Source organism: Eurosta solidaginis, chromosome 5, assembly GCF_040869045.1.
Source record: "Eurosta solidaginis isolate ZX-2024a chromosome 5, ASM4086904v1, whole genome shotgun sequence".
Classification (NCBI taxonomy): domain Eukaryota; kingdom Metazoa; phylum Arthropoda; class Insecta; order Diptera; family Tephritidae; genus Eurosta; species Eurosta solidaginis.
In genome coordinates, this window is record NC_090323.1 from 46,606,954 (window position 1) to 46,621,142 (window position 14,189).

Sequence of the window (14,189 nt, forward strand, 5' to 3'; positions counted from 1 at the left end):
CTTACATCTTGAATTGAGCGCTGCATAAGCTTTGTGAATGCATCGAAACTATTAACTACGTCGATTAGAATTCATATTTGTGCAAGGACTGACACGCCGCCATTAGGAACAAGAAAAGCTCGAAATACTTGGGAGACATGCAAAATAACGACATGCAATAACGGTCGATATCGCTCCTCTTTCCCGAAAACTAAATTGGTAAAGACTTCGGGGAAGATTACACTCCATTGTGCTCTGGTAAGTCGAAGTTGGGTTTGAAGTGGGTACTAAAGCCAAAGATGATGATATAGTTGTACTAGGCGGTGGTACGGTGGACCTTTGCTGATCTATAGCTTTTTAGTGTGGTGGGAAACTACAATCTCGTCAGCCTACCGAGAATTTAGCGCGTTGCATGCGCCACCAGAGCTTGCTGCTCCTGTCACACGGTAGCCTTAGACCCCATTTCAAACATGTTTGCAACTTAGAATGAGACTCAAGTCTGATATCAGTGCTAAAATTCGACTTCAAGTAAGAAATAGTTGGAAGAGAGGCATATCCCTGTTTACAACAGCATACAAATCTACATATATGGATTCAAGATGAACTCAGGTGGCTCCAAGATGGACTTTGGTGAAGATATGGAGCATATCCGTAATCGCTGCTTATTTGTGAAGTCACTGTAACCCCAACCTCTCCTACAGTATGCTTCAAGCAATTCGCTAACTCAGTAGAGAGCCGGAACATTACTGGACAGTTTTTAACCTGTTGAGACAGCCAAGATGGAATAAAAGCGGTAGCTGAGCCATGTTCTAGGAAAAAGTCAAGGGGTGCATGTTATCAACCTGTATTTAGGGTAAGGGTCTGTATGCAATGTGACAAACTCCAATTATAAGTGGAACAAGAGTAATTTTAGCAGAAATAGAACTTAGTCTACACGGAGCAGTCTACACTAATACGGAAAATATATTGTGACGAATATTAGCATCACTAAGCTGATACTAAGCAGCCACTCGCATGCACGTAAACAAATCAATCATCATTTACACACATACATACAAGGCAACGGAGAGATACTCACAAACACATGTAATCATCAGCCGAAGTAGTACTCACATATACACACTCATATGGCTACAAACTACAAATATACATGTATATAGCTGGTAACCAAGTATGAAGTTCGCGAAATTACTAGACCTTAGGAGAAATGGCTGAACAAGGAAACCGAGAGTATAAAAGCGGCGCAAGCTAAGGCATGACTAATCAGTTTTGATTTAAGCACGCTATTGGTTGTGAAGTATAAGTGTTATTGTGAAGTACTATCAAAGTAGCCTATAAAGACCATTTTGCATTATTTATTCAACAGTTTAGCGATTCGAACGTTAGCAGAAGGTTTGGAATAAGCGGAATTCCCGAAAATCGGTACAATATCTATAGAAGTTACTGTCAAAACAATGAAAGTAAAGTTCGCCCTCGACGAACAAAAACTAATCACACCTGCCCTGATTTATGGCTCGGAATCCTGGATGGTGTCGAGTGAATATTGAATGGCATTTGGATTATTCGAGACAAAAGTTCTCCGGAAGGTGTATGTTCCTGTCCGTGATAACAGCCCTGTGTATCGAAGATGGTTTAAAGATAAGCTATATAAGCTTTACCCAAACATGAGTATAGTGCAACGAGTAATAGCCGAAAGGCTTAGGTAGTTATGCCACATTATGAAAATGGAAGAAAAATCGTCGACTCAGAAAGTATGCCTCCCGGCATCCGTATGTGGAAAAAGAGGAAGGGGGAGATCTCCACTGAGTTGGGAGGGACAGGCAAAGGAGGACTTCAACTCTCAATTGGCGCTAGTTATCGCGAAATAGGGATAGCTTGGGTGCCTTATTACGTTACGACTAAAATCGTCTAGCGGATAAGTGCTAAGAAGCTGCGATAAATGATGTATTCTGGTTATCAGATAATGCCGATGGAATTTTCCAATTAATCCTTAACCCCATTTTTTCGGCGGAGATTGTTGTTGTTGTTTTAGCTATAAGGATACTTCCCGAAGGTTTTGGGGAGTGATCGATATTGATGGTGCTTCGCATCCTCTCAGGTGGTTGCTTTCTCAATACCAAACGGCTGTAAGTTGGTCAACCGGAGTTCACCTAGGTGGCATGGAAAAGATTTGCGTTGGTGAACGATGATTAGGAAAGACAGCGTCCTCGGAGTATTTTGAGACGTGTATGAAGTGAAGAAGATTTACTGATGAGCTGCCACATAGCTCAGCAAATGAAAGTAGAGCTGCTAGGATATGGTATGCGAAAGAATGAAGCTGATCCGGCCCGGGGAATATTTCAATTGATCAATTTTTGTTTCGAATGACGTCAGTTAGAAAAGCGACTGGACTGAAAGCGCTTTGTTGGCAGTTTCAAATTGTTTAAAAACTTTATTAAAGCTTTTTTTATATTCAGCTGAGCAAAGCTCACAGAGTATATTAATTTTGTTCGCACAACGGTACCCTGTAACGGCAAAATCTAATCGAGATAGATATAGACTTCTATATATCAAAATGGTCTGGCCGAAAAAATAAATTAATTTAGCCATGTCCGTCCGTCCGTACGTAAACACGATAACTTGAGTAAATTTTGAGGTATATTAATGAAATTTGGTATGTGGGTTCCTGGGCACTCATCTCAGATCGCTATTTAAAATGAATGAAATCGGACTATAACCACGCCCACTTTTTCGATAGCGAAAATTTCGAAAAACGGAAAAAGTGCGATAATTTATTACCAAAGACGGATAAAGCGATGAAACTTGGTAGGTGGGTTGAACTTACGACGCAGAATAGAAAATTAGTAAAATTTTGGACAATGGGTGTGGCAACGCTCACTTTTAAAAGAAGGTAATTTAAAAGTTTTGCAAGCTATAATTTGGCAGTCCTTGACGATATCATGATGGAATTTGGCAGGAACGTTACTCCTATTACTATATGTGTGCTAAATAAAAATTAGCGATATCGGATGACGAACAAAAAAAAATATTTTAAGTCTAATTTTAACAAAAATTTAATATCTTTACAGTATATAAGTAAATTATGTCAACATTCAACTCCAGTAATGTCATAGTCCAACAAAATACCAAAATATAAGAAAATTTCGAAATGGCCGTGGCTCCGCCCTTTTTCATTTAATTTATCTAGAATACTTGTAATGCCATAAGTCGAACAAAAATTAACCAATCCTTGTGAAATTTGGTAGGGGCATAGCTTCTATGACGATACTGTTTTCAGTAAAAATGGGCGAAATCGGTTGAAACCACGCCCAGTTTTTATACACAGTCGACCGTCTGTCCTTCCGCTCGGCCGTTAACACGAGCAAAAATCGATATATGTGTACTAAACTTAGTTCACATACTTATCTGAGCTCACTTTATCTTGGTATTAAAAATGGGCGAAATCCGACTATGACCACGCCCACTTTTTCGATATCGAAAATTTCGAAAAATGAAAAAAATGTCATAATTCATAAGAAAAAAGGGATGAAACATGGTGATTGGATTGGGTTTTAACGCAAAATATAACTTTAGAAAAAATTTGTAAAATGGGTGTGACACCTACCATATTAAGTAGAAGAAAACAGTTCCGCAGGGCGAAATCAAAAGCCCTTGGAATCATGGCAGGAATACTGTTCGTGGTATTACATATATAAATAAATTAGCGATACCTGACAGATGATGTTCTGCGTCACGCTGGTCCACATTTTTGTCGATATCTCGAAAACACTTTCACATATACAACTGAGGGCCACTTCCTTTTAATTTGATACCCATGTCACACAAACACATTCCAGGTTTACCCTAGGTTCATTTTCCTAAATGGTGATTTTTCCTTATTTTGTCTCCAAAGCTTTCAGCTGAGTATGTAATGTTCGGTTACACCCGAACTTAGCCTTCTTACGTGTTTGTTTTCTTATCTTTCAAATGTAGTGAGGGATTACCTACTCTGGCATACTACGAGCGTTATAAGTAGGCCCACATCAACTTGGTGATAGAAGAACGTGAAACTCCTAGATAGTGGATGATATCACTGTCATAAAAATAGCAGACAAAATTTTATATAAATTCCGAACACATGCTTTAGCGAGCTATCAGCATCAAGTGTTTATTTCGCATATCATTATCGCATGACTGCCATTTGTCACAGCGTCCTAGCGTCCATTTCCCCCTGTTGATATGTTTACAATTTCACAAAATGCGGGCGTATTAAATCATTTACGCAGGATGGGTGGTGGTATTGGTTGAGGTAGTTATTATGTTAGAGGATGCTTTTCTGAATTCTTTATATCAGCGATTAAATCAGTAAAAATAATAACAACAACTACTTGGTATGTGTAATACACATCCCTGTCACCAATGATGACCCTGTCACGCTTAAGAAGGATGAAGGTGCGCAGATATGCAGTACATATGTATAACTGCATGGTTGTGTAGTTCGTAAGACATCATTCATCATCTGTTATGCATGCGAGTGCCTAATAGTGATGTGAGGTTTATATAAACTAAAGAATCAGTTCATAGCGGACTCGTGTATTCTTAAAGAGATAAAAGTAATTCTAACAAGTAAAGGTGTCTAAGTTCGGGTGTAACCGAACATTACATACTCAGCGTGAGCTTCAATTGCACATTTCATTTCAGATAAATTACTTTTCTACATAACACGTGGCACCGCCCGTTTAAAAAAAAAGTGTCTCCCCATTTCCTCCTACAATAAAACTTAATAAGTGAAATATCATTGACTCAAAACTATTTTTTGCAAAGTTATAGCTTATTATTCTAGTCTACGACCCTTTTAAACTTGTTTTATATCTAAGTTGCTGTGGTCTTTAACCGATCCCGTCCATTTTTAATGGAAATATTTTTTACTAAAGGGAAAATTTATGTACCCAAATTTTATTACGACCCGTTAATTTTTCTTCGAGTTATGGCTCCCGAAACATAGAAAATTGCTTAATCAACCTCCCACACATTGCAGCCCTACTCATTGTGTGTTAAATATACATCAGCTGCTCGAAATCACGTCCATTCCGACAGCACTGATAATCAATTCCGTTGCTCGGCATCACAGTCCATACCGACAACTGATTCAATAATATATGTATATACATATTTTATAATATAATTTTGCTCACTATGTATGCTTGTTAATTTTACACTGTAATCCGCATTTATATTCATTCATTCATTCATATTTAGTCTAATTAATTGTAAAATTTGTAGACTAACAAATAAATAAATAAATAAATAAATAAATAAATAAAAGGGTCGGTGCCACACCCATTTTCAAAAATTTGAGTGCTTTCCAATCTAATGTTATAAATCAATTTAGAAAGTAAAATTCTATTGATACAAAGCTTTTTTTCGCTAAGATATAGCTTGTTATTTTCGTCTACGACCCTTTTAAAAATCTTTTATATAAAAGTGGGCGTGGTTTTTAATCGATCTCGTCCATTGTTTCTAGAAATATTTCCTGCTATAGGGAAAATTTGTGTACCCAATTTTATTACGTCCGTTAATTTTTCTTCGAGTTATGGCTCCGAAACATAGAAAATTGCTTAGTCATAAAAGGGGCGGTGCCACACCCATTTTTTTAAATTTGAAGTTTTTCCTATTTTTGTTATAAATCTACTTGGGAAATTAAATACCATTGATATAAAGCTCTTGTTTGCAAAGATATACCTTATTTTATTCGTCCACAACCCTTTTAAAAATCGTTTGTATAAGAGTGGGCGTGGTTCTTAACCGATTTCGTTAATTTTTCTTCTTCATATAGTAAAGGCGAATTTTGTTACGATAGGTTTAACGATTTTTGATTTATGGTTAATAATATTTGTAAATTTGGTTTTTTCAGTTTGGTCGTTAAGCAAACTTCTGGTAGCACTATGGACACATTCAGTAGTTTGTCTAAAGTTATCTTCTTTCCCCAAGTATCTCATGTGCACACATTTTTTTTACGAATGGCCGCTATGGTGTGCTGGTAGAGTGTTCGCCTACCACGCATAAGACACCGGGATCAAGGTCCGGCAAAAGCAACACTTAAATCTTTAGAGAAATGTTTTTTATGTTAGAAACAAGCAGGATTGTCCCTAGGCAAAGATTTTCCAAACACTCCAAGTGTATTTCTGCCTTGAACAGTGTGTCAGTGAAAATTTATCTGTGTTGCAGCCGCAAAATCACGACATATATTGTCGATGCAATTGGCCTAGTTCTGTTGTTGTTGTAGCGATAAGGACACTCCCCAAAGGCCTTGGGTAGTGTTATCGATGTTGATGGTCCTTTGCCGGATGCAGATCCGGTACGTTTCGGTACCAACCTCGACCATCTCGTGAACGATGTTATGACCACATGCGACCTTCTTGGTCATACCGCCCTCCCACCCCCTAGATCCATGAGGAGTTCGTGGTCGCCAGAGCCTTTGCTGTTAATGAATTAGGTGAGGTTGACAATTCGGTTTGGAGAAGCTATATATTGCGCTGGCAACCTGAAAGGGTTGCGTTACACAATCCCTTGAATCTGGTATTTTATTCGCCTCTTACAACAGGCATAACTACCGCGGGTATATTCTGACCCCCTAACCCGCTAAGGTTGGCATAGTTCTCCTCAAAGGTAATTCGCGCCAAGTATTTATTTACGTTCTTTAAATTTCTTTCACCTTTTATAGGAATGTCACATACTATCTTTGTGAGTTTACCAAATGATAACCACTGCTACAACAACAACAACAACAGCAACGTTAATTTAAATCGGGATGCGTTGGCTGCCGTTGATTTATGCCAATGTTTTCGTGCAGTGCAGGACAGTATTGGAGAGGAATTCTCTTTCCTTCTGCCTTTCCCCCCTTGCTACAAAATAGGTTCACCTCGTGGACGCTGCAAACGTCGGAGAGTCCATCGGAGAGAGAATGAGGCGTCGCTCTTGAGAGGAATTTGATACGTAGGTGACGATGCAAGTAAATGGGGCTGCTTGTGTTGCTGTATCTTTGGGAGCTCTCTCCCTGGTTGGCTATGAAATATAGCGTTCGCTTCGTTGGTCAAGTTCCCCCCTTTATAGGTTGTTCTTGTCCGCTTGAGTTCTAGAGACCACTGTTTAGTTTCCAAGTCAGGGAAATGTCCGCTTTCATCCAAAACCCGGTTTCGGTTATTCGTTTCTGTGCATCCCAGTTGCATGCTGGTCGGATATGTACATAATATGGCATTTATTTTTAATTGATAATGTGGTAAGATTATCTGGATATATCTTACCACCATTATATTAATTGCATCATACGAGTATTACCAAGTGAATACTCAAATATTACGAATATGAAAACGACTGTAAATTGTCATGTATTAAACATAGAGGCTTAAGTGTGTCAGATGCGTCTTAGTCTTGAGGCTATTAAAGCGGTTGCATCAAGACAAAATGTGTTGAAGCGGATCGACTTGCCGCAGTTTGAAGGTTCTGTGCTTGCGCACCGAAGGTTCACGGTTCAAGTTCCCGAATATTTTGTGGTGTTTTATCGAAGTTCGTTCTTTGTGGTTTATTAATCCGGTACTGGCCCGATCATATGGTAACGATTTGATATGACCATGTTGAATTCTTTAGGTTATCCCGGTTTTTATTTGCTGCACTACCGTCGTATCTTCCTAAAGCTCATACTCTCATCATTATACCTCCTTCGATACTCGCCGTCGGCATCACGAACAGGGCCATAAATCTTCCGGACAACTTTTGTCTCGAAAAACTCCAAGAGCTCTTTCATCTTTACTCGCCACCGTCCATGATTTCGAGCTATAGTGTATCAGGACAGGTATGATGGGCGACTTGTAGAGCGTGATTTTTGTTCGTCGAGAGAGAACTTCACTTTTCAATTACCTACTCAGGACAAAGTAGCATTTGTAGGCAACAGCTATTCTCCGTTTATTTCTAAGCTGACTTCGTCCTATCCTCATTTACCGCAAGACCCACTTGTTTTGCTTTTTTATCCAATCCAGAGAAGGCAAAACTCACAGTGCGTTTGATAAGGCCAATAATATCAATATCATCAGCATACGCCAGTAATTGTACGCTCATATAATAGATTGCACCATCCCTGTTTAGTTCTGCTACTAGAATTATCTTCTCCTGCGTTATATTGCAGAAATCTCACGAAAGAAAGTCGCCTTGTCTGAAGCGTCTTTTGGTTTCGAATGGCTCGAAGAGGTCCTTCCCAATATTTACGGAGGTTGTGGTGCTGCTCAACGTCATTTGACAGAGCCTTATTAATTTTGCAGGGAGCTTAAATTCAAACATAGCAACATACAAGCAATTTCTTTTCGCGCTGTCAAAGGTCGAGTCGACAAAAAGATGGTCGAGTGCCTAGAAGGTTTAATGGTCATATTAAATCGTTCCCAACATGGTCGAGCTTATGACTTATTGGCACTTGTTTCCGGAGCCTACCGCATTTATATACAAGGTAACGGAGCATCAACCTCGATAACACTCCCCCAACAACAACAACAGCATAACACTCCCCAAAACTTTCGGGATTGTCTTTCTCGCTGCGACAACAAAAACAAAATAACAATTTCTTTTGGCGATAGAATTTTTTCCCGTCTCAGATCCCAATACCCGAAGTTCGCAGGAGAGAAAAGCGGACTTTCCAGCGATACGCGCTCTGGGACAATTTTGGCCTGGATATATATTTTATGTTGCACAAATGCCTTCAACGCTTGGTTGTTGTTGTAGCAGTGCTTCGCCCGATCCAATAGGTGCGACCGATCACAAATTGTCATCAATATCCTCTAACGGGAGTCCAAGGGAACTTGCTGTTTCAACAGGGGTGGACCATAATGTGAAGGGTGTTAGAGGCGTTGTTTCCACATTACAATTAAAGAGATGGTTGGTGCCATGTGGGGCACATTGCAAGCAGGGCATATATTTTGTTTGTCGGGGTTGATTCTGGATAGATAAGAGTTTAACCTGTTACAGTATCCAGATCGAAGTTGAGCTAGAGTGACTCGCGTTTCCCTGGGGAGTGTGCGTTCCTCTTCTGCAAGTTTTGGGTACTGTTCTTTGAGTACTGGATTCACTGGGCAATTCTTGTCATAAAGGTCCGACTCCTGTTTGTGGAGTTCACTGAGGACCTGCTTGTGTTTTTTTGCTTCATACGGTTGGGTTCTCAGGTGCCGTATTTCCTCATAATGGCTCCTTAAGCCTCTGGGCGGTGTTGGCTCATCAATCAGATGTCTGTTGGGATGCCCAGGTTTGTGGGTATTCAACAGGAACTGTTCGGTTAGCATCTCATTTCCCTCCCTGATGGGGAGCATTTTCGCCTCATTATGTAGATGGTGTTCTGGGGACATAAAAAGACAGCCCGTGGCGGTTCTGAGAGCAGTATTTTGGCAGGCCTGTAGCTTCTTCCAGTGAGTCGTTTTTAGGCTTGGCGACCGTATAGGGGACGCGTGGCATGCAATCGGCTGGCCAATTGCTTTGTAAGTGGTAATGAGCGTTTCTTTGTGGGATTCAAGGGGTTGTGTAGCGCAATATATAGTTTCTCCAAACCAATTGTCAACCTCATCTTCGAGCGGCGAATCCCGTTTCACTAACAGACGAGGCTCTGGCGACCCCAAGCTCCTCATGGAACTTGGGGGTGAGGAGGGAGGAATGGCCTGAAGGTTTAATGTGGCCATATAAATCGTTCCCGAGATGGTCGGGCCAGCACCTTAATGGTGCTGTGTTACCGGAGCGTATCGGATCTGTATCCGACAAAGGACCATCACATCGATAACACTCCCCAAAGCCTTCGGGGAGTAACCTAATCGCTACATCAACAACAACAGCGTTTCTTTGTTTTTTCCCCCAAGTACTGCCAACAAGAAATTTGAGGATTTTATTACGGCTCTGGAGTTTCGGTACAGTTGCGGCTGCATGCTCACCAAAATGTAGATCCTGATCAAACGTCACACCCAAGATGTTGGGGTGTGGGACAGTCGCAGCGTAGTGCCATCGACGTTGATGTACAAAATGGTCGACATTTGGGACGTCCATGTTGTAAATAAGTCGGTGATGCCAGGATTCGCGAGGCGAAAAAACTGGAGAGATCAGGGAGGTAGCCGTTTATTCTGTTGCAAAGCTCATCGATCTGTGGGCCTGGGCCTGTGACCATTATTGTGCAGTCATCGGCGTAGGAAACAATAGTAACTCCTTATGGTGGCGAAGGTAGCTTTGATATGTAGAAGGTAAACAAAAGTGTGGGTAGGACACCACCCTGTGGCACCTCTTGGTCCACCCCAATTTTAACTGCAAGTTCCCTTGAACTTCCTTTAGATGGAATCCAGTTTGGATGTGATCCCACCAATTGGAGGGGCGAAGCACTGCAGCTAGTCATTTAAGGCTGGATGTACTGGTGTCGTATTGAGACCAGTTTCGGAACATTGTTCAAAGCCTCGGCAATGTCTTGTAACCCAACGGATTTTTATCACCTATTACATTTTGATAGCTTTCATCAACCCGTTTCATAAGGGCCCAATTTAATATTTATGCTTTCCTTTATTTAATATATTTACTGTGATTTTCAACTTGATACAATCAATCATCTTTATACTTAATCTAAGCAGATGTAGTACTTAAGTGCCAATAATTTACGCCACCCTAAAATCGGAAAAATGTTAAACAATAAATAAAAAAAAAAAAACAAAAATGATAATAAAACAGCTGCCAACTTATACAGCGAACAATGGACTTGTAACAGAGTATGGAAAAATATAAATTAATGTTTACTACTTTTTGTCCATTCTTCCATTGTTACAATGTTCATTTACAAAATTTAACATTTAGTAAAGAAAGAATACTCAATTATTAATATAACAAATTATGTCCACTGTAGTTTTTAATCCATCGATGTTAACATATATCTTAAATTGAAATTTAAAAAAAATTTATAAAAAGTAGTGTTTTAACTTAAAATTACTAATTAAATATTTTTGTGTATACATTTTTCGGCTTACAAATTATTATATCAAAACGATTACGTATATACTTTGACTATGATACCTTAACTATAGATTATATAAACGTGCTATATGAAACCAAGCACGTTTCAATAATTGCCCAGAAGATCTACACATTCCGACACGTAGTTCAGTAGTAGTATTGCAGGCGAATGACGCATTGTTTAAAATCTCCATATGAAATACCATTCTTAAATTCTAGCTGTTGCCAGACACGTAAATGTGCTAGACATTGTTGGGACCGATAGTATGCAAATGCTACATAGATACAGTAAACATTCTATACAACTTTTCGTGGGTCACTTTTACCCACCTGTAATACCTTGCATGTAAATATCAAGCGCAGTCGGTACGGCATGCTGAAATTGCCTACGTCTTGGTATTGGCTGTACATGTGGCATACGTGTACCATTAAGAGCATTTGGGCTGGGCATATCATCTTCATTGTCATCATTATGACCCTGCACATTTGCAACTACCAGCAGTTGCGGAATTGTTTGGCGTGACTGTGGCACCGGAGAATTCGTTGAAGATAAACTGCTGCGCTCAGGCGTATTTTCCTCAAAGTGTACTCTTTTCCGCTTCACTGGTTCAGTCGGTTTTCGCCATTCTTCCGTTGTCTTATGGACTGTATCTACAATGGCTGTATTTTGTTTTTTTCGTGCTTTGTCTGCAGCAGCAGCAGCACTCGTCGATGGTCCTAAATCTAATGATGAATTTGTAGAAATATTAATATGACTAGTCGATATTTCTACATAAGCGCTTGGTTCTTCTAAAATCAAGCTTGTTGAAGTTAGAATAGAGCTATCATTACTAATTGCCATTGAAGGTGTCGATGGTGTCGGTGGTATTCGAGTTATATTAAAATCCTGGTTTTCTTTTTCAGCATCATTTCGTATCTCTTGTGAAGTTTCGCGCAGTTTATAGGGTGCATTTTGTTTAACAATTTCAAGCAATTGCTTATTCTTAGGCGTACGATATACCAGGCGATCATAGTCATCCAGTGATGAGGACGAGGATATTGTTAATGTATCACGTTGTTGCTTTTTTAGTTCTTGTGCACGTTTCACTTTTATGTCGTATATTATTGCAAGATCTTTCGCACATTCGGCGCATACAGGATCTTCTGGCCGAAAATCAATCTTTCGCTTACGTACGAAATCAACATGTTTGGGATTAGTGATATATGCACTTTCGCCTCGCAGTACATGGCGATCAGTTGCAAGTGCACAACTTAATCCACGTATTCGTACCATTTTATCTCAATTAATTTTTTTAAAACAGTAAACATTTACAATTTCCAACGTTTAATTTTACCCTAATTAAAAATACGTCCCGCTTGAAATTAGAGTTGGCAAATATTCATTTAGCTTATGGAAAGTGAAAGCATCACCGTGACTTAAAACTGTGGTACCATCTCTACACGATTAAAAGCGGAGTCATAGGTGCCAATGATGCAAATATAGAAGGTGGCGCATTGCGCATGTAAACATTAGTTCCGCTGTTTTTTATGAGCAATTTTAAGCAGGGACGGAAAATATAATTTTTTTTTTCGGAGTCGAAAAAGTCCTGGTCAAAAAATTGTGCTAGGTGAAAATGTTTGAGTTCCCAGGTATACCTATAGCAATATCATGTCGAATCATGCATCCTTTTTATTTTTGGAACTTTTTCCATAAAATTCCACATATAAAAGTTAAATCTGTATTTTAAACATTGTGTTTTATTTAACCACGGCCTTTAAGCTCATTATTATTAACATAACATAAACGCATAAGGCTATAAAAATTACCAAAAATGTTAAATCAAGACTTTTATTTTTTAAGGCCGAAATAAAAGTCCCGCTTGATAAAAAAGAAACGGCTTTCCGAATTAAAAAAAATTTGGCACCAATCGATTCTCCTGGATTCCTAAAATTTAAAACCTTATGGACTTTTGAAAATGTATGTTAATAATACTAGAAATTTATCATAAACAAACTAGATCGAAAATCTCGTAGTATAAATGGTGAACTTGCAGTGGATTTTTGCAATAAATTTCGTTCCAATACAACTATTAGAGTGAAAATTGGTAAACCGCATTCTGCTATGATAGGAAAGCTTTCCAAAAAAAGAAATGGTCGTAATCGGTCAGCAGCCACGCCTCTTTCTGTATATAGAAATTTCCGCACAGAACATGCAATATTTCAGTATCTAAAGAAGCCACGTTATTTGAGTTTGGCATGTAAATTACTGATATTGCATTTAGTTGATCCACATAATTTTTTTGGACAAAGGGCGTGGCACCAACTACTTTCAAAATAAGATTTTTTGGACTTTCAAGTGCGATAACTCGTACATACTTTGAGCAATATTTTTGCAAATTGGTAAGCGACCTTCATATTTGTATTTGTACATGCCGACGGATAAAGTTTTAAAATCGAATTAAAGTCAAACCCACTTGTATATAAAAATATCAAAACTGGCTACTTGAATTCATTGCTAAGTACGTGAATATGTCGGAGTTATTTCGGGACTATTGCGGGATCGTTTGCGGATCCTTCCGGTATCATTCCTTGATGACTTTCGTGATCCCGTCAGGGTAATTTCGGGATCCCTTGGGGATCCTTCCGACATCATTTCTGGTAAGTTTTCGGGATTTGTCCGGGATCCCGTCGGGTCATTTCGGGACTATTTTGATATCATTTTAGGACCCTCCCGGAATCATTTAAGGACTCTTCGAAACCGGTAGTTCAGCACACATGATTTTTTAAATTATGAGCTTTATGGGCATGGATTTGCTGCAGATGCCTAATGTTTGTTATTCGTTATTTTGTGTTTTTCTAGTCCTGAGGATGGTTTCAGATTGAAACCGAAATATCGCCCAATTATATAAATTATAATACCACAAAATATATGGTGTTTTATTTATCTTTGCGGCCTTGAGCTCAATAATTAACCAAGAAGTTAAAATTTTGTTTTTAAGTAAAATTAATTGATATAACAGGGGTGAAGGAATTATTATTCATAGAACAAAGGAGTAAAATTACAATTAGCTAAAACCAAAGAGAATTTTTTAGATGAAAATAGTGTTGCTTTTTCGTGTGTTTAGCTGGTTAAAATATTACAAAAAGTGTAGTTATAGTATATAGATATAGTTCGTTACAGGATTCATTTAAAATAATCAAAAATAGAACGAAAAAGCTGTGTTAGATATTAAAAA

General features: G+C 38.8%; 2 protein-coding genes across 17 annotated transcripts in view; one reads left to right on the plus strand and one right to left on the minus strand.

Annotated features, from left to right (window-relative positions):
• LOC137253089 (platelet binding protein GspB-like) overlaps nt 1-14,189 on the plus strand; it is a 260,125-nt gene that overhangs the window by 165,160 nt on the left and 80,776 nt on the right. The gene's annotated exons all lie outside the window — the stretch shown is intronic.
• Nucleotides 10,517-12,386, minus strand: LOC137233600 (uncharacterized). Its single transcript, XM_067756726.1, has one exon. It carries the CDS (start codon nt 12,245-12,247, stop codon nt 11,297-11,299), a length of 951 nt encoding a protein of 316 aa, XP_067612827.1. The 5' UTR covers nt 12,248-12,386; the 3' UTR covers nt 10,517-11,296.